At 36.6% G+C, this 20,828-nt stretch overlaps 1 protein-coding gene across 2 annotated transcripts in view; it reads left to right on the top strand.

Moving 5' to 3' along the window:
- LOC117112286 (6-phosphofructo-2-kinase/fructose-2,6-bisphosphatase 1-like) overlaps positions 1-20,828 on the top strand; it is a 64,926-nt gene that overhangs the window by 25,174 nt on the left and 18,924 nt on the right. For both annotated transcript variants that reach the window (XM_033255352.1, XM_033255354.1), the window contains exons 6-12: positions 1,669-1,725; positions 2,171-2,354; positions 3,919-3,992; positions 4,467-4,685; positions 13,911-14,015; positions 14,440-14,481; positions 20,574-20,661. In XM_033255352.1, coding sequence (XP_033111243.1) covers positions 1,669-1,725; positions 2,171-2,354; positions 3,919-3,992; positions 4,467-4,685; positions 13,911-14,015; positions 14,440-14,481; positions 20,574-20,661 — 769 coding nt within the window. The remainder of the gene's footprint in view (positions 1-1,668; positions 1,726-2,170; positions 2,355-3,918; positions 3,993-4,466; positions 4,686-13,910; positions 14,016-14,439; positions 14,482-20,573; positions 20,662-20,828) is intronic.

Here is a 20,828-nt window from a genome sequence, read left to right as displayed (position 1 = left end):
GTAAAACATCATTTGATTTGTCCATTTTATTCTGTAGTACGAGAGCAAATTTCTGTAGACTTGACACCAGTAAGATAGCCTAGACTCAGGCCCACTTGGTAATGAATAGCCTACAGTAGTCTCAGGCCTACTTGTTAATGAAGACAGACCTATGGGTTTCCTCTGCTCCATGCAAGAGAGGCAGTTTGGATAATCACATGAGTGTAGTAACTATGGTATAGAGAAACACCTTGTGGTAATTAGCCTTCCTGAAGGAGCGAAGCTCTGGTGAGGCTATTGTTTTTACCCATGTTCTTCTTCATGTTCTCCTCGTTTTTGGTTGTCGTCGTCACTGTTGAGCAACTTGTTTGTTACTATGTTAACTCAATTTTGGTAATTTCGATTGGTTTCAACCGTGGCAGAATGCAAGTTATTAATAAGAAGACGGAGCCTATTTTTTTTGGTACATATTTGAATATGCTAATTAATTGCATAATTAATACTTCACTGATCAGGAAATTTACAATAAAGACCATCATAATCACCATAAAAGATTTTATACTTAGCCTATTATATATTGTAATATTTTCTGCCTTTACATTAAAAAAAATAGTGATTCAATTCGCATTTGAAATGAAACTTTCCTTAATATTTTTTTTTTTTTAATGAACCTTTAATAACGGCCTACAAAATTTGCACTAAAACTCAACCAGCAACCAACAATTCTTTTTCTGTAGGTAAGGTCAGCAATTTTTTTTCTGTTCAGCCCATAAAGCCATCGATCATGGTAATACACAACAAAATGATAGTGCACTTTGACATACTTCTTAAAGTATACGGTTTGTTAGTAAATAGTACTTAGCCAGCCTAAATACATGCCAGTCAATATATGATTTAAATCCAATGATTTCCTTATATGATCTCATAGTTTCATCTGGTTTTGTAACTGTATAATCCAATTATTTTTACATACGTAGACAAATATTTGATGTTACTTTAAGACTAGCTTTCATCTTGTAACCTAGTCCTCTATACAGACCTTGCGATCAACGGGTGTCAGCTAACTTATACCCAGGCCAAGTTCTACTCATTCAAACTCGTACCTACTTTGGCGAACCTGTGTCCAAATTTAGATAAAGTTTTGCCCAACATTGGCCCCGACATTGGCTAACTCGTACCTATGTTTATTTGTACCTTTCCTTGCTATAGCTCGAAAAAGAGGTTATATGATGAGGTGATTTTTAATTACTTTTCTCCAAAAAATACTCTTGCCCCAACCAAGTTGGGGGCCCACACATCTGGGCCCCACCTAGTCTCTCTCCCCCTCCCCCACCCACAAAAAAAAAATCACACTCAAGTATTATTATAAATCACCTTATTTTGTGAGCTAGTTCCAACTCACCTAACCACTTGTTAGTGCTGGTCATTACTAGATGTGTATAAGACCAAGATATAATACTCATCCTAAACACAAATTGAAAATGCTTATATATTTTTAAGAATACAAAGATTTTAAAATTGCACCGCGGGGAGGTTATGCTTTTACTGCATAACGTAAAAGGAGTAATTCTAGTTTGAAAATGCAGTGCTTGGTAAAAGTGATAAAGAATATACTGTATAGTGGAAAATTTTTAATATCATCTTTGTCCTTGAATATTTTGTAAAAGTTATTCATACTTGCAATTTCAGCCTTTTTTCATTGAGTCCATCTGCGATGACCCTGAGATTGTCCAATCAAATGTTACGGTAATTCTTGGTTTTCAGTGGCTATTCTTTGCAATCTTAAAAAAAATTTGCAATATATTTAGTGTTCATGTTAAAATGTTTTATTTTAATAAATACACTGTGATATTTTTCATTAATTTAATATTGACTTATTTCGCTGTTTATATATTTTTTTCAAAATATTAGTAATATTTCCTTTTTTGATTTAGTATTTTTGGGCCTTTGAGCTATAAGGGCTATAAAAAATACATCAAAATATATGCATATTGTTATAGTCAATAGGCAAATAGTGTAGTTAATAATTAGGCCTATTATTGCACAAAGTGCTTTGGCCAGAGATGCAGTCAATATTACCAACTTTGTAATTGAATTGCGATCCTCTGCGAGGAATCCCAAAGCATTACCATTCATGAATCAAATGTAAAATTTATTTGAAATTAATCACATAATTTTCTTTTTATAAAAGGAAGTAAAACTGACAAGCCCTGATTATCAGCAGGTGAATAAGGAGGAAGCAATGAATGATTTTCTACAAAGGATTGAACATTACAAAGATGCCTATGAACCCCTTGATGATGAACTTGACCATGATTTGTCTTTCATTAAAATTATCAATGTTAGAGATAGATATCTGGTTAATAAAGTAACAGGTAAAATCAATTTTTATTAAAACTGTATTGCTTGTTTAAAACCTAATTGTTTATATAATGTGCCAACTATATCATTCTAAAATTATTATTATAATATTTTGGAATAAATTCATCTGGTTTCTATAAATTTTGAGAATTTTCTTTGTTTAGATCAAAATTGAATAGTGTAAAATTGTAATGTTTCAGGTGCAACATCATCTATCCTTTAAGGCATAGCTGGTCATATTTCCAGGCTCTGTATGCGGTGAAGAGGGGATGAGATTTTGTAGTCAGAGTTGAAAATGGTAGTTTTGATTTAGTCTATTTCCAGCTGTTTAGTTCCTATGCATGTAATGCAATAGGAACTATTGTAATCACTTTTCACTGTTTTCCCTTTGTGTAGTGTGTGCGTGCATGTGTGTTTGTAGACATTTATGCAAATGTGCATGCATAAAAAAAAAGTTTTCCAACATTTTGTTTTTCCTCGCAAATGGGAATGCAAAGTTCGATGTGAAGTTTCTGCAGTGTTCAGTCAGGGCTCACACTAACCGATCAGCAAGTCGGCGTGGATGAAACTATTTTTGTTTTGCAGCAAAAACTGCTATAGGCTTAGGCATTTTGAAGAAGGCCTAAAATAAAAAAAAGTTTTAATACTTACTGAAATACATTGTTTTTTCATTTAGATCTACTGTACATTTTTTGCTACCTCCATGCTACGTTTTTTCTGTTGTATGAGTAGTCATATGAAGGTACTATATCTCCGACAGTTGGCTATGCAACAGTGTACCCTTTGAATGCAAACTGAAGACAAGTGAAGATATAAAGGCAGCCGACTGTCGTGTACATAACAACTATCTAGCTTAGGCTTTCCACAAAAACATTAGGCCTAGTTTAGTACAGTAGTTACTGGGATGCGAGGGTGGAAGATCGTTTAATCAATGATATTGTGCTATTGTCTAATACGTAAAATACATTTAAATAATGTGTGTAAAATTTAAGAATGCACAGCGTGGGTCGCTTTCTTTGTTATGCGGTAGTTTACGTAGCAGAGTGACGGCAGCAAGGCTAGGCCTGGCCTAGATCATGTAGGTTCTTGATCATCAAGATGAAAACTTCGGGTGACAGACTATTGGGCCCAACTGGTGTGGACGATTGGGCCCAAGCTATTTTTAATTGTAGTCTAGTAGGCCACTGCCAGCTCCCCCACTCCCGATATCGTTCCAAACTACTGTAAATGAAAATAGTGTATACCTAGCTACAAAATTTGTTCAAAGAAATTTGCTAAAAATATTACTGTAATTTGCCTATCAAATTACATTACAAATGTGGTCTAAAATCACTATTGTGGGCCATAAAGACTCCCCCTGAAATTTTCAACCACCACACAAATTTGACCCAACCATATTTTCTGATTATGTCATTTATGATGACTTATGGTTGGTTAAGCCATGTATCATGCATAGGAACGTTGATGCCTGCAAGGATCTGGTTTGAATGATGTTTTATTTTTATTTTTGATAAATAAATGAAATATATAAAAATTGGTGTGTAATTTTATGAACATGTGTACTTATATATCTAACAGGACATCTCCAAAGCCGTGTGGTATATTATCTAATGAATATTCATATCATGCCAAGGACAATCTACCTCACAAGGGTAAGAAAACCATGTTTTCTTTAGATATATTTTGACCAAGATAATTGGTAACTTTTCTCAGGTTAGATTGAACTGGAGGGGCACTGTTTAACATGATGCTCTAAATAATAAGTGCAACACGTCATGGTGTTGTACCCTAGACATAATAGGTGTTAGCAGAGAGAAAGACCTTAATTTTTGCATATTTATTATCAAGAAAACGATTTTGTCCATGGCCAGGCCTTAAGCCTGTAGGTTCACTATTTTTGGTATCTCCTGGTTCTGGTATAGGCTCGCATCTCATTTATATTAGAGGCTTAGCCCTCCCTTTTCCTTTAATTTTTTACTTGGGATTAGGACCCCACCCTGAAAGTTCTTTCAGCTTTTGGGAGCTCCTAATTTGTAAAATAATGTTTTTGTGTGTTGCATTTGCAAATTGCGCTGGACAGATGAAACAAAAGTATAATGTATTAAGTGATTGCTTTCTTTTTTTAGCATGGAGAGAGCATGTTGAATGTAGAAGGTAAAATTGGAGGAAATTCAGATCTATCGGAGCGAGGAGAATTATACGCTAAAGGGTTAGCTGATTACATGGAGACGCAGAGTATCACAGATTTAAAAGTGTGGACGAGTCGTATGAAACGGACTGCTCAGACAGCAGCAGAGATTAATGCACCAATTGAGCAGTGGAAAGCACTGGATGAACTTGATGCAGTAAGAAAATTTTAATGTATTTCTGATCTTTTATTTCAAAACAGTATCATTTACAAAATGATAAGAAAAAAAAAAGGGAAAAGTACCACAAATCATTTGTGAGAGTTCTAGTCATATATAGGATTGGCTACAGTATTTAGGAAACGCTTTGTTTTGCAGTTTAGTAATTTACTATTTATTTGAACTTCGTAGAGCCAACAGGGATTATGTTTGCAGCGTTCCACTGTTCCGGAACAATACCCTCTGAAGCAGAGGAGTTATATCGATTATGGGGTTACTAAGCTCGAAAGCACACTCAAGAATCTTAGGTCGGATGTTATCCGGGCCTCCTACCTTATGAACATTAACTTAAGTCATAATAAATTTCTCATGGTTTGAATTGATGAGGTGGCACAGGAGAAGGCATGTAAGCTGGTAATTCGTTGATGTTGATATCAATCATCATGCAGCTGGGAAAAGCGAGCAAGATGGGTATTTATGGTATTGGCAGTAACCTGATAATCATCAATATCGATGTTTGGTATTTTATTGGTAACATCCTTAGACGACGCGTTAGCAGCATCCCTCAACTCCCTGTGCCTACGAAAAGGCCTAACTTTACGAGCATGGTAGGAGGCTTTTGAACGATTAATTTCATAAATTACTTTGTTCCTAAGTTTCTTCCTAAGTGGTTTATTACCTTTATTAAAGGCAGATTGTCTAGCTTTAATTAATTTCTAATAGTCATCCATGGTTTGTCGGTAATATGCGACTTAAATGTTTTAACAGGGAAAGAATGTTCAATAGCATTATTAACTAAACCATAAAACAGGTGTCTTGCTCTGGATATGAGGTGTTACATAAACCTCAGCCCATGATTGTTTTTGGGCCCATTAACCAAAATTGCACATACGAGAATCAGGAATGGGTCTGATTGTTTTTGGTACAGGTCCCATTTATTGCTAGTGAAGGTGATAGGAACACACTGCACCCAATAGGAAATGCAAAAACGGGCTTTATAAAAGTCATACATGTTGGTAATAATAACATCTAAAACATTAAGACCTCTAGTGCCCACTTTAACAATTTGCTTTAGGTTATTACCAGAGCAGAGACATTTAAAGTTCAGCTTACGTCTCCACATATGAGGACACCTGCCAAAGGTAGGTTCGTTTGTATAGTCCACACCAGTTTGTAGATGGTTGATCATTTGACCACTAGTGTTTGATGCATGTCCAGATGGAAGATAAACATTCGCCACTACAATATAGTTCTTGGAAGACGTGGATGTTTAATAAGTTACCATACTACTTCTATTGGTTCTGGTACGTCAATCTCATTGGTGATTTGCGCGTTAAGATTATCCTTAATGTAGGTTGAAACTCCACCACCAGGTCTGTCTATTCTAGTATTCCACCAGGTCTGTCTATAATAGTGTAGCGCTCACATGCTCTATCAGGAGTTATCCACGATTCAGCAATACAGAAAACATCAGGTTTTTGTTCATTTAATAAAATGCTAATTTCATCATGTTTATTTAAAACTGATTTCGCGTTCGTCACCCTCAATAGGTAGGAATATGGCGTGTGCATTCTAAGATTACTTTATGCATTTTATTCTGTTCAATATTATTATAAGGTTCATTGTTTGTAAAACTTAGTACTCACTACTCACAGAATATACAAGATTTAATGGCTTTACCAGCTCGGCATCCTCTTCCGGTCTTCGGATATTTTGATATGCCAAGTTGCTTTATATTTTTCCATGTGGCTGCATCAAGCATGCATGATTTCACCTCATTCACTACTGATCTAACACCAATATTTCTGAGCGCAATAGACCGAATTAGCGACGAAAGATGACGTCATCACAATTTGGCCGAGTGTGTATAAAATTGTAAACAAAGCCTAAAAGTCCTATTCTATAACGTTGCGAGTTTTTGTATGGTCCAGGAAAACAAGCAAAAAAACCAAAGTACGCGGGTAAAATAATTTTTAAAACATTGGTAGGTTAAGGAAGGTTCATAGAACCATCAGAAGACGTTTGATTTGATTTTCATGTAAAATTAAGTTAAATATACGTAGAGTTTTTACAGGCTAGGCCTCGGCCCCTGACACTTGTTTTCGTAACATTATGTTCTCGGCATACGTTCACATACCACACCGAACGAAAAAGTTTTCGAAATACGATCATTCAGATTATAAAAAAATGTTCTTGGCATTTATGTATGTATAACATTCTGAGAGGAGCTCAGAGTCCCTATAGGCCTAACTTTATTTCCGTTTTATTAAATTTGTCTCTTATACGATCCCAGGGTCTTCGTGGAAATCCAAAGATTGTCGTATACCTTTTTTAACAGTTGCTTATTCCCAGATCCTTTGGTATGTTGTGCTTCTATCTCCCTTCTTCCCAAACTTCAATTACGCACTCCATGTGCTTCCTCTGTCAGAACAGAACATGTTTTCAGCATTTTGTTTTGTTCCAAAAAATTTAGGCTACAGCATAAATTAATCAAGAGAACAGTAGTACTGCTGTACTATAAGAGCACATAGAGAATATATTTTTAGATTATCACTCTTATGATCTAAAAAAATGAAGGATGGTTTTTTTTTTTAATCGGAACAATAGATTAGGCCTATTCTGCCTTTGTTTTTATCGATGAGGGAGGGGACTGTTAATATTTGGTCTGTAATAGTAAATATTGTATAAAAATAAAATTTTAAAAAATAAAAATAAAATAAAAATTTAAAAAAATTAAATAAAAATAAATATTTTATAGTTTTTTAAAGAAAATGAATTTGAAGTCACAAAATTGCATTGTTATTTTTATGCTGTTGAAATAATTGATGTGGCAAAAAAAAAAATTATTCCCGCGTCAATATTTCCCGAATTTTTTATGCTGACGGGAGTGATAATCTAATAAATTTTTCAGGTCATGTCACTGAAGCCCGCCCAGTTAAAACATTTTATGCTCGGCACACGTTCAGACTTCCATTCCAGAGTCATAGTTCAAAAACATTTTGTTCCGAGAACGTGGTTCACCTGAGTTCTAGCTAGAACATTCTGTGCTCGACATAAATTCCATTAGCATGCATTCAGACTACAAAAAAAGAACATTTTGTGCTGAGAACATGCACCGAGAACACAGTCTGAATGCTGTATTGCACAGGCAGACACGATTAATGTACGTTTTATATCAGATATAATAAGAAATATTTCCTATAAAAAAATTGTCGCAACTGCTGTAGCTTATTCAATTTGTGTAGCTACTTCCAAATTTATCCTATGTGTAAATTTTGTTATCATATTTAAGTTAGCTGTTTCAGTAAATAAATCTGTAACTGTATTTTCCTATAGATCAATAAATATAGCCCCATGCTTATTTAGGCCTAATTTTTTTACTGCAATATGCATAATAAAATAAAATATATGTTCAAATAATATAATGATAAAACGAATATGGTATTATCAAAGGGTGGGTCATCTAAGACTGTGTTTATACTACACTGTTAGGTTGAACAAGGTGTTGTGTCATTGAACACTAATTACTGCTGGAGGCCGATCCACCATTGACACTCAGGCTACGGTCACACTAGAGTTTGAAGCCTGGCTTGACTCACCGCGGGTGAGATTTTCGTAATGTGACCGCATCTGCACCGACTCGCGTCTGGCGTGACCTCGATCTCAATCTACCTATCTCGATCCCTGCTCAGCACCCATATTGACCCTGGCGTGACTGAGATTGACATTTCCTCGTCGGCTGTCGACCAATACCAGTCGATGACGCCGTTTCGTTTAGAAGTTCTTCAATAAAAAACCCGCGAGTTCTTTATGTGTGTTCAATCAAGACGCAATCATTACTTTTCATAAAAGTTAATTCAAATTTTAATTAATAATAATGCGATTGATTTGGAGCGACCAGGAAACTGCTGACCTGGTAGTTTTGTGGGGCCAACCCGAGCTGAGAGACCGTATAGAAAATAAAAAAACAAACAACAAAACGGGAATTTTTGGCGTGCTTGCTGACAGATTAGCCAGTCTCGGACATGAGAAGAGAATGACGGCCCAAATTCAAACATAAGTAAAGGCATTGCGAGTCCAATACAAGCTGATAAAAGATCAGTTGAAGAGGAGTGGTTGGGGCACGTCTGGTGTAAAATCTTTGATTGCGATCCACCCAATCACACGTACGTATATCAAATCCCGTGAAACAGAGTTGGCCAAACTCTCTCTTTACGGCTCTGCTGTTTCGACTTTTTTTTTTGATTTGGAGGTCAATCCAACTAGTGTGACCGACCCAGAATTTCGAGCCTGGCTTGAAATCTCACCCGTGTTGAGTCAAGCCAGGCTTGAGACGCTAGTGTGACCGTAGCCTCATTTATACTTGTAATTTTGAAACCCTGTTACAGCAAAAAACATTGCATTGTGGGACGTGTTTTCAAATCAACAATTTGTTTTTATCCCCAAATGCTGAAGAGTGCACCTTAACTGTACTTTCGGTCCAGCCCATTGTTTTGTAAACATTACAGTAGGCCTATCCCTCAGCGGTCTCCCACTAGAACAGTGAAAGTTAATAAACTCTACTTTAATTTGCCTTTTGTTAACAATAGAGCTGCAATTTACAAACGAATATTATAATCTGACAAAATTTCAAGATTACTCTCTTAGGTTTAACTTTAACATCTTAATCAATTGATGATATTCTGCATAATATAAGGCTTCAATAAACTATGCAGAAGTTTTTCACTGATAAACTGTACTCTTCTTGGTGACCTCGACTTGGCCAGTGATTAATTACCACTTGATATTGCCTGCAGGCACAAGTAGGAATCCCAATCCACCAAATTTGGGGATTATTTGAAGTAGCCTTTTTCCCAGGTGTTTGTAATCACACGGAATCCATATTGCGTTTATACAACACACATCTTTGCTAAGCAATGTTAAAGTGTGTTGTATAAACGGGCAAGATTCTTCCTGGGGCTAGGTTTGACTGATTTGTAATCCCATATGGTAGATTAATTAAGCTGCCACTCAAGGCTCGACCATGTTGATAACCTTCAGGGGCTTCATCATCAGCTATTGTCTGTCCACTGCTGGACAACTGTTTCAGCATGGAGGTATGGTTTCAGAATATTGATGCCAAATAAATCTTTTTTTCTTGCTGTGTGGCACCATTTCACTCTTACCCAATAAATATCGATCTCATCTCTTAATCTTTCACATTGTTTTTCCTTGTTCATTTTGCCATCTATGAGGTCTGTTTCTGTTTGTATTTGTTTGTACTCCTACTGACTACAAGTTCAACAACCAGAATGAAAACCACTGAGCCAAACCGCATTTTTACCATTGTTATTAATAATAATAATAATAATATTAATTTTAGTATTATTTTATATATTTGTATTCATTCCCCTCCCCCACTAGCTTGGCTAGGCTTTTCTACTACTGCTGCCAGTGTGTGGCTATTTTTTATGGGTCGATAAAACAAGGGTACCGTACGATAATAGTTCGATAATAGTTAGCCAACCCAGGGAGTTCCCTGGCCAACCCTAACCCTCTTCAGCGTAAAGCACCATATTTTTTTACATTAAATGTGGAATAACCTGGCTCTACTACTGTACTTGGCTGGTAATAGGCCCTAGGTTGTGTCGTCAGTTTCTGTGGTTATTTTGTATGGGATTGTCAATGCATAGGTCTACGTACGACGATAGAGCCTAATATACATTTTTTTGCGATAATTTAATTACAATTAACCCTGACAACACTGATGAACTGGCTGTAAAGAAAGTCAAGATAGATGCTTTCGACCAGCTCAAGTTCTCATTATTTCCATCCATATAACATGTAGTTTTCCCGTTTTTTATTTCATACCCTCTTCGCAGCCGCTGTTTGGTTCCTAAGATGATTTTTCGGTATATCAAACCCTCTTCGCAGCCACTATTTGGTTCCCGAGACATCTTAACAGCCGCTATTTGGTTCCTGAGACGTCTTTTTGGTAACTGCGCATGCTCGACATGGTTCGATAACGTTACTCAATGCATGTGCTCACTGGCTGTCTAGCATTTCCAAGCGCATGCTCACTATGTTTTTATAGATAATTTACGGACGCTATTTGGTAACTGCACATGCGCATTGCTTAGTTCGGAATTCCCATTTCTTTCGTAGTGAATGCTACCGCAACCTAGAGTTTCTTAATGACTATTTCCTCTTGATCGTTACAGCTTAAATGTGCGGCGCGAAAATTGATTACTTTCACAAGATTAATACATCAAAAAGTTCAATTAACATCAAAAAGTAGGCCTTACAAAATCAGATCAAAAATTTGTACAAGTAACGTAAGATAGACAAATCAGGAAACAAGAAACAAAGAAAAAGATAAGGAGACGATTGGGGACTAAGGAGCTGATTAAAGGTACAATACATATGTCCATATGTCCATATGTTTACATTTACACAAACTAAAACGTACGCAACACAACCCAACAACCCTCTCTCCACCTAAGTAAAAAAACGCACAAACACCCTGACTCAACCTGCAACATTCAGCTTAAACTTAAACACACAGTACACATATGGGCCCTGGAAGGTAAATTTCAATACAAGTAGAAGAGGGAATACGCAATCTTAGGTGTATATTACACTAATTCACATTCAAGTATTATTAAGTAATTTCGTCATGGATAGGAGTGGGCTATTTTTTAATCTATTAGTTTTGTATTTGTATTTCTGAAATATGTGTGTATTGTGTAGGCTCATATTATGCGATGTATTGTTAAGAGGAAACCAGTATTTAAATCTTTGATGCCTTGTTAGCAAATTTGGTACATTGTAATTCTCTTCGAAGAGAGAAGGGTTCCAGGCCCAGCTCGGTCAGGGCATTGTTAATCAGGAAAAACTAGGAAAATCAAAACAGCAATAATTGTTCCTTGGTGCATGGAGGTATAATACCTCCATGCTTGGTGTACCCCACCAGTGAGCACGGTCCAGTTGGATACCATATCTTTGTATTTTACTCTTTGCCTACTATACATAAAAATGTCAGTTATCCAATGTAAAGCAAGATCAAATAATTTTAGGATAGCAATACAATGGTCAACCAGATCAAAGGCCTTGCTAAAATCTGTCAGTGCAAGAGTAGATACATTATTAGGCTTTTCAGAATTAGTTACAAAGGAGTGATATATGTCAATAAGACAATGCGTTGTCAATACCCCCAGTTGGTTGCCATACTATCTACGGTCAAGTTTGGGCTTGATTACATCAAGTACAAATTTAGTGATTTTATGCTCGGCTATTTTAGGTAGAGTTGATGTTAAAGAGATTGATCTTACCATGGAGGTATTATTGAGAAGGAGATCACTCGAAAAAGCTATGGGCACGCAGCGCTATGCAAACGAACCAAGATCAAAGCTGCCGCAGCGCGTGAAGAACGTTTGCGCGATGCCTTTGAAGTCCAAATGGAGAGCACCTTCTTTTCTCGATGCGCACTACATACAGTCAATCACTATGGTGCGCAATCGTTTCCATTGTGAAGCTGATACATTTATCTCTCATAAAATATCAAACATATTAATATTTTCCACCAAAAAAAGTTTTGAATTTAATGGAACATTTACATGACCTTTAAAATTATAGTATATTTCAACTTCAATTTTCATAAATTAGCCAAAATTTGCTAATTCTAATTTTAACAGATATTAATTAATAAATGATTGAGGATTATAATAAACTAAGTCATTTTAGGGTTAACGAGGGTTAACTATTCGAAAAATCAATCCAAAATCTGAGTATTTTTCAGTTTTACGCTGACTTAGCCTTATAGTCGAACCAATCGATCTTTAGACAAAATTATAATGAACACAGAAGTAATTTTAAAATAAATACAGTATTTTACGGAATCCGTTCCTGAAATATACAAATACTAACATACCAAAAGTCCATAAAAATCTAATCAGGGGAACATTGTTCATTATAAAGATATTTAATGGGTTAAAATCAAACGCTTTATTGCACAACTGCTCTGTTGGAAGCGTATAAATGCATGTCGCTGCCAAGTTGTTTCGAACGAAAAAATGTGAATTATACTAGGCTAATACGCCCGCGCGCGATCCAAAGGTGGGGAACACATGGGTTTGTCGCGTCAAAGGGATCTGTTGCCGAGTGATCTCAATAATACCTCCATGATCTTACTGTGGTTTATCAATAGTGGGAGGAACAGTTTTGGCACAGGAACAACGGTTGCTGCCTTCCATTGTGAGGGTACTTTACCCTGTGAAAATGAGGCATTTATTAGGTCAGTGATTGGACGACTAAATTTATAAGCACACTCTTTGAGCAGTTTTTGGAGGATACCATCAGGACCTCCAGATTTGGCTACAGAGATTTTTTTAGGTCATTATAGATCCCTTGGCTCAAATATAGGGGGTGGCACAGGGCTGGGTAGGAATGCAGGGAGGTTATTTGGTGAGGTAGGAGGCTGTTTTTGTGAAAAACTGGCCAGGTGCTTATTAATTTCATTAGCAGTTGAGGTATGGTCTTCTATTTCGATTCCAGGGACGGTAATTGTTGAGGAGGGGGAATTCATGTATGCAAGTTTGCGCACTTCACTGTGCCACCTCCTTGGATGCATGGCCCTCAGTCCCCCGACTTTGTGTTCATTATAGCGAGAATTTTATTTACCTTATAACGCAGTTTCTTAATTGTTTCCTTTTCCGTCACCCTTAGCAAAGGCTCTTTGTCGTAGCTTGATCAGTTTTATAATCTTAGAATTCATCCAGGGCTTGTCATTGGGATGAAGTTTATAATTTTTAATAGGGAAGAATTTATTTACAGCATTATCAGCAACATAAATATAAATAATTATAAAAAATACTGAAAGAAATAAAAAAAAGTAATAGTAGCAGGTGTGGACCTGCTTACCATCACATATTAATGTGGTGGTATTTCCTACCAACAGGGAGTTGCTGTTTATAATTTCAGAAATATTATGTTTAAATTTTGTATAAGATTATTTTTAATTAAAGTCAGACAACATAGAAAATTAAGATAATGTGACTGAAATGCACTAGTTTTCATCAGTGCTGTTTATTTGTTGTTCATGGTCAATTTTACCATTTTACCAAAACATATTTAAAAAAAAAAACTTTAAAAAAAAACTCATTCCGCATTAGATTTTTTAATCACACTAACTAAACCAATTATATTACTCCAAGATTGGATTAAGATCTTAAAGAAATGCTTTTCTAGGGTGTCTGTGATGGAATGTCCTATGAACAAATCCAGGCTGAGTATCCTGAAGAATTTGCCCTGAGGGATCAAGACAAGTACCACTACCGTTACCCAATGGGAGAGGTGAGCTATACCTGTAACATGATCTATTATGCAATTTACTAGTCATAAAATGTAGGTATGTAGTAAATATATTATCTAATAAAAGTAAATTTGCCGATTTGCTACTTGTCTAAACTGGTGATGGTGCAAAAAGAGGGTGAGGAGGCAAGAGTTTAAGCCTCTGTTGGACAGGATGGAAACAAAATGTGTTCGTTTATGAATTGTTTACGCATCTGTGTATTATAAATGTTTTAGTACAGCCGAAAATGCCCAGTATTTATAGATTTATAGGCATTAACAAGCTTAGTCCATCTGGACCCCTAATAATAGTCAGAAATATCAGACCCCCTTTTGCCACCACTGATGTACATCTCCATTTATACCTAATTATCCAGTTACATGTACGATTGATGTGTAATCGTCACATTATTATCCAATTATCTAGTCATATCAAGATCTTGTTGCACGATTGGAACCGGTTATTATGGTAAGTTCTTGGTAATTTTTATGTGTCTGTTATAATTATGAATGTAATTTCTTAAAGTTTAAAAATAAAAGGAAAAAAAGCCCTATGGTGTTTTTTTTTAAATCTGTGAATATTTTTTTTTAATTGGTATGGTATAAGAGCAGCTAGCACAGTCAACCACACTGGTGGTAGTCACTGTATGTGTGCTGATCTGTTGAGATATCTTGGTCCCTGGTTCAATTCCCATCACTGCTCTTCTTGTGTTTCATCTGGAGGGCTGAAATGCAAAAGCATCCCGTCTTTTGGATGAGACGTTTAAGCCGTTCCTGTGTGCAAAATGGCTCATGTACACATTAAAGAATGCATTACACTCTTTGGAAAAGATGAGGGGATTAATTCTCACAGTTTACTGCCTAATTCTCCACCAGAAGGGCCCCACTGAAAATATGCCTCAAGACTTTCATGGGTTGTCTTTGGTGTGTATCACACCGAAAAAATCCAATGTAATATAAATTTCTGATATTATTGTTGTTTTTGCTATTGCTGTTGATGTTGCTATTGTTATTGTTACTATTATTTGTACTATTGTTACTATTATTTCTATTTTTAATATTAATTTCAATTATTTGTATTATTACTACTGTTACTATTGTAATACTGTTACTATTATAATTCAGCGTAATGTCATCGCTTTCATTTGCACTTAATTTCCTTATCCCCGACTGATCACTCTATCGATATAGTGCCTCCGATTTTTTTGCATCTTTTGTGTGCAAATTCCAAGCTGAGGTGATTTGATTACAGTACATCGCGATAGAATATTATTTCATTGCTAGGCCAACAAACACACTTTGCTCTACTGCACTGGTTAACACGAATGAAGCATAGACCATCCTGTTAAAGGCCTAGAAAGGCAGAATTGTTTTGAGATAATAAGGTGATTGACTTATAAAAGAACTAAAAAAAAATTTTTTTAAATGCTGAAATAATTCATAATTACATTTTAATCTATTAAACAAAGGCCTACCTAATAACCCAATAAACTGTATTAACCACTTTTTTCATCATCTTCATATCGCAAAGAGCTGCAAAAAAGTGTCAGTGCGTGTACTACTAACAAATCATTCTGATAGTAAATACGCGCAGCTAATGCACACGCACAGTCATCATCAAGCAACTGCCACTGCAAACAGCAGTTTGATTTATGAGTATATAGCAATCGCTCTACAAGCAGTTTGATTAAAGGGCCATATAAAAAAAATGGTGATGGACGTCACAACTTACTTATAAAGTAATTATAGTCAAGTAATTTCGTACACTTTAGTGTAAAGGCCTTAATTAAGAGCCATTATTTCCTTCAAAATTTGCCTTCAGCTCTGCAGGCTACAGGCAATGTTTCAGGATTACGGCTCCTTCGGCATCTATCCCTATTATGTACTCAAAATCTGACTATAGCTGCTTATTATTACTATTATACTGCGTCCTCTCTCGGTTTCGAATCAATTCACGTTTCCCCAGCTGCTTGGCGGCTCACCAATTTTCAAAACTAAAAATAACCAACTCCTGCCTCCTGTGACCTTCGACCCCTTTTTCAAACTGCACGGCGGCAAAACATGTGAAAGTTTTTTGTTTGAACAAAAAGTTAGATTATTTGATTCATAGTGGTAAATATAGGTTGGGTTATGTTTTCAGATAAGGAAGATAGGAACCCGCTCCACAGCGGAGTTGGGACAATGTGCTGTCGATCGAGAAGATGAGATTGACCAGCATTCTAGTGATAGGCCTATGCCTATTCATGGCGAGACTTTCACTACAGACGATTGTCTAGAAATGCCTGACGAGCGCTGACATTCGGTTTCGGCGTGCAATAAGGTTGATTCTTCACGCCTTCCTAATACGAGTCCTGAAGGGGATATTGTAGGGTCATGCCTCCATTCTTTGGGTCATGAAGTCGAGAAGGAAGCAAGAGGTTACTATGGTGGTCAATCTGAAAGACCAGAGCATAGGCCTTGAGATGATTTTCGTGATAAATGACAGAAAAGTAGCTCAGCTAGAGCTGGTCCTCCTTGTTTTTCAACCAAACAAATGGCTATACTGACAGAAATGCAGACAAGCCAAATGAATACTTTCAAGTCCTTGCTACAAGAGACAGTGAAAGGTTGAAGTGACAATGACATACATAGGTCATGCCCACGGTCAAGACAGGCCTTCTCGAAAACGGCGTTTTTGAGATGATAGTAGTAGTAGCTTAAGTAAAGAGAGCTATGGACGATTCCGATCTAGGTCTCCCTCTGAATCAAGACCCAGGCAGACATGCTTTCTGTAAAGGTAGATGGGGTGTCTGAAATAGGCTAACAGCCCCATACAAAACGAAGATGAGAGCATAGCTATGAGCTTAAAAAATCCTCATGAGGATTAAAAGGTATCCTCCTCCATGCAACCATCCTCGAATTGTGGTGACAGCAGCGGAGTCACCTCTAAGGTCAGTCCAAAAAAAGACGAGCAACTGGAAGGATTGAAAGCAGATCCTTCAGTGGAAGAATTTTTCAAGGCACCGGATATGCCAAAACCTGTCAGGTCTTCAATGAAAAAGTCGAATTATGAGGCTTGGAATAGTGATAACTTTCTTTGGTCAATCCAAGAAGACCTTCTGAGGGCAGCCCTGCCATTACTTAAGGCCATAGAGCTTAGTAAAGGATCATTGAGACTGTAGTCCGTCAACACTTGACAACAGTCAAAAGTTTGTTAGGATCAACAATACAGAGAATGTCAGTTTATCGACAACATCTCTGCCTTTCATAAAGGAAGGCTACCTGGGGGATGTGTCCCCATCAATGTCCTCCCTTTTTGGTGATGAGTGGGCACAGAAAGTTGAGGTGATAAGAAGCCATGGTTGAAAGACAAGTTGCCAGTAAAAATATTTGGAAGAAATCAGTACCAACCATATAAAAAGCACAGTCAAGGTTCCTACTCCTCCTATGGTCAGGATTATTTTCGCAACGAAAAGAATAACAGTAATTTCCAGGCAAAAACGGGACAACATTAGGTCCAAGAGGGACCAATTCGGAAAATTGTTATGGGAATCATTATGCAGGAAATATTCAATATCATAACGGCATGGAAAAATTTAACACAGGACCCCTGGATTTTGCAAATGGTCAAAGGTTACAAGATCAATTTTATTCAACAACCAATTCAAAAGAAACCTCCAAATCAAATTGTAATGAACAAGGAGCAGCATCAGGCATGCTCTCAAGAAATCCAAAATATGTTAAGGAAAGGGGCCATTAGTTTATTTCAGGAGCTAGGCCTGCTGGTAAATTGGGAAAAGTCTCAGCTGATTCCAACACAAAAAATCAGATTCCTAGGCCACATAGTCAACTCTCAAACAATGGAATTATGTCTTCCGGAGGAAGTAGAAAAATTACAAGCGTTGTGCCACAAGTTCTTAAACAATCCTGTTCTTTCAACAAAATCATTGGCAAGTCTTTATGGTAAAATGACTGCCACAGCAGAAGATGTAGTGCATGTGCCAGTGTTTTGCAGGGCACTACAGATATATTTAATTCAGGAAATTCGGGTAAATCCTTCATATCAGAGTGCAGTGGTATTGTCCGAAGAAGTACCCAAGAGTTAAAATGGTGGGCTCATTTACATCAATTGAATGGGAAACCGATTGTGTTACCTCACCCCCAGATCCAGGGGCTATAGTGATCGCTGCATTCTCGATTGCATGGACAAAAGAACAAAGTTACGTGTTTCCGCCCTTTTGTCTTTTGGCACAAGTGTTAAAGAAGTTGCAGGTGGACAAAGGAGAAGCTCTAGTGGTCGCTCCAACATGGATGAATCAAGTTTGGTACCCGATGCTAGTTCAAATGGCCATAGCACAACCACAATTACTACCTCTAGGACGGCAGATATTAACACAGCCACATTCGAATCAGGCCCATCCGTTAACCGGGACACTACATTTAGCGGCCTGGCTTGTCTCAGGCAATATTATGCGAGTAAGGGGTTTTCACAAGAAGTTGCAGATGTCATGGTGGACAGCTGTAGAGGAGCCACCCATAACCAATACCAGTCTGCCTGGAATAAGTGGAGTGGCTGGTGTAATCAACAAAAATTTCTCCGGTTTCAGCACCTTTGAGTTTTATTTTAGATTTTTTAGTTGCGTGTGAAAAGCAAGGTCAGAGCTACAGAACTATTAGTGTATACAGGTCTGCCATTTCACGTTATCATGAACCAATTCATAATTGTGCAATTGGTCAAAATGCTGATGTATGTTGTTTAATGAAAGGGTTTTGTAATCGGAACCCCCCTAAGCCTAATATTTAGTTACTGTACATGGGAAATTGAACCAGTACTCCATGGCTTTTCTTATAATTCTACCAAATTGGGAATCTCTCTCATTAAAAATGTTGACGCTAAAGATGGTTTTATTGCTCAGCATAATTACAGTAGTTAGAGTGTCATCATTAGTGCATATAGATATATCATGTCTTATTTCAGAAAATTCTTTGAAATTTATACCCTCTAAACTGGCTAAGCAGAGTAGGCCTAATTATAACATGCTGTAAGGTGGTAAGGTTGTGATAGAAGCGTTTGAGGATAAACGTCAGTGCCCAGTTACTGTGGTGACAAGGTATTTAGAATGTACTAGGGTCATCCGAGGAACAGAGAATCAACTTTTAGTGAGTTATTTAAAACCGCACAAGAAGGTGGTTTCATCTACTGTCAGTAGATGGATTTGTGATATGTTAGTCAAGCAGGAGTGGATACACAACAGTTTAAAGCTCATTCTACACATGGTGCAGCAGCATCAGCTTCACAGAGGCTGGGGGTAATGATGCGAGATATTATTGAGGCTGAAGGATGGTCATCTCAATCGACTTTTAGTAAATTTTATCACAGACTATCGGCGAGTTCAGTTTTAGGTAAAACCTTATTGAAGTCAGCTTCAAAATCGCGAATTGATTCAAAACGGAGAGAGGACGCAGTATAATTAATGACTATGCAAAGGTACACTTACCTGCAGTATCGTGATTATACAAGTCCTCTTGAGGTGAGAATCAATTCCCACCCACTCATCTGATCTTTAGATGGTTGTTCCTAGTTCCCATGGTTCTCCCCCAGGTTTTTTTTGGTGTCTATTGGTGTTTCGATTTGGTCTTATATGATCAAAGTTGTATGTTTGTTTTTGGTAGTTAGCCAAATTACAACTTTTGATGTTTTGGTCTTTTAACTGCAGTTTTATATATAAAATCAATGAATAATTAATAAATATGTTGAGTTATAGTTTGTTACTGTTTAGAACAGTTTGGATTTTTAGTGATATTTTCTGAGTGTTATGTTACATGTGCATATTGTATGTTACCACTGATTATTGTAGCTCGAGTTCATAATATTATTAATAACATGTCCCACCCTGGAAAGTATCATACGGGTGGATTCAATGGTATTTCAGCCCAACCCAGATATATAGTACTTTGAAAGGAGGTCGAAGGTTACAGGAGGCAGGGGTTGGTTATTTTTAGTTATTAAAACCGGTGAGCCGCCAAGCAGCTGGGAAACGCGAATTGATTCTCACCTCAAGAGGACTTGTATAATGACGATTATACTGCAGGTAAGTGTACCTTGCATAATCATTAATTATTTCTATTATTACTACTGTTAATTTTACTACTACTATTATAACAAGCAACAAATGATTTGATTGAATGTATTTTTTGTTCATAGCCAATACAATTACGTGTACATAATGCACATACATGTTCCATACACATATACATACTGTACGTATAATATTAATAATACGTATTACATATTACATAATATAGTACACGTTACATACGGTATTACGTTTGTAATACATACGTTTTCCATTTTACCCTTTTTCATATTTGTAATTTAATCTCTGACAAGCAAAGCTATAATTTCAAGCCATTTTATGAGTTTGACCAATACATTGAACTGAATTGAATTGAACAATTATAATTTGATTATCACATATATACACAATAAAAATTGATGTCCACTGTTATTGTAATTTTATAGAAATATTTGTTAATAAAGCACATTATGAGTAATTGCACGTTAACTTGTACTCTTGACAGGAACTTGAACGTCAGAAGAATGTGCTAGTCGTTTGCCATCAGGGTGTCATGAGGTGCTTACTAGCTTACTTTCTTGACAAAAATTCAAGTATGTACTTAACCTTTAATGAATTTATAAGTGTTTTCTGCTTACTGAAGGGTTCTAGTGTAATAAATAAGCTAAGGGTTTATGCATTCACAAATCAGTTTCACGCAAACCTAAAAACCTAAAATATGTTATAACACACCTTGTGTAACACAAAATATATGTGTGTG

Source organism: Anneissia japonica, unplaced genomic scaffold (genome assembly GCF_011630105.1).
Source record: "Anneissia japonica isolate Jap-2015-1 unplaced genomic scaffold, ASM1163010v1 scaffold287766_len117227_cov206, whole genome shotgun sequence".
Taxonomy (NCBI): Eukaryota; Metazoa; Echinodermata; class Crinoidea; order Comatulida; family Comatulidae; genus Anneissia; species Anneissia japonica.
This window is presented reverse-complemented; position numbering and strand designations above follow the sequence as displayed.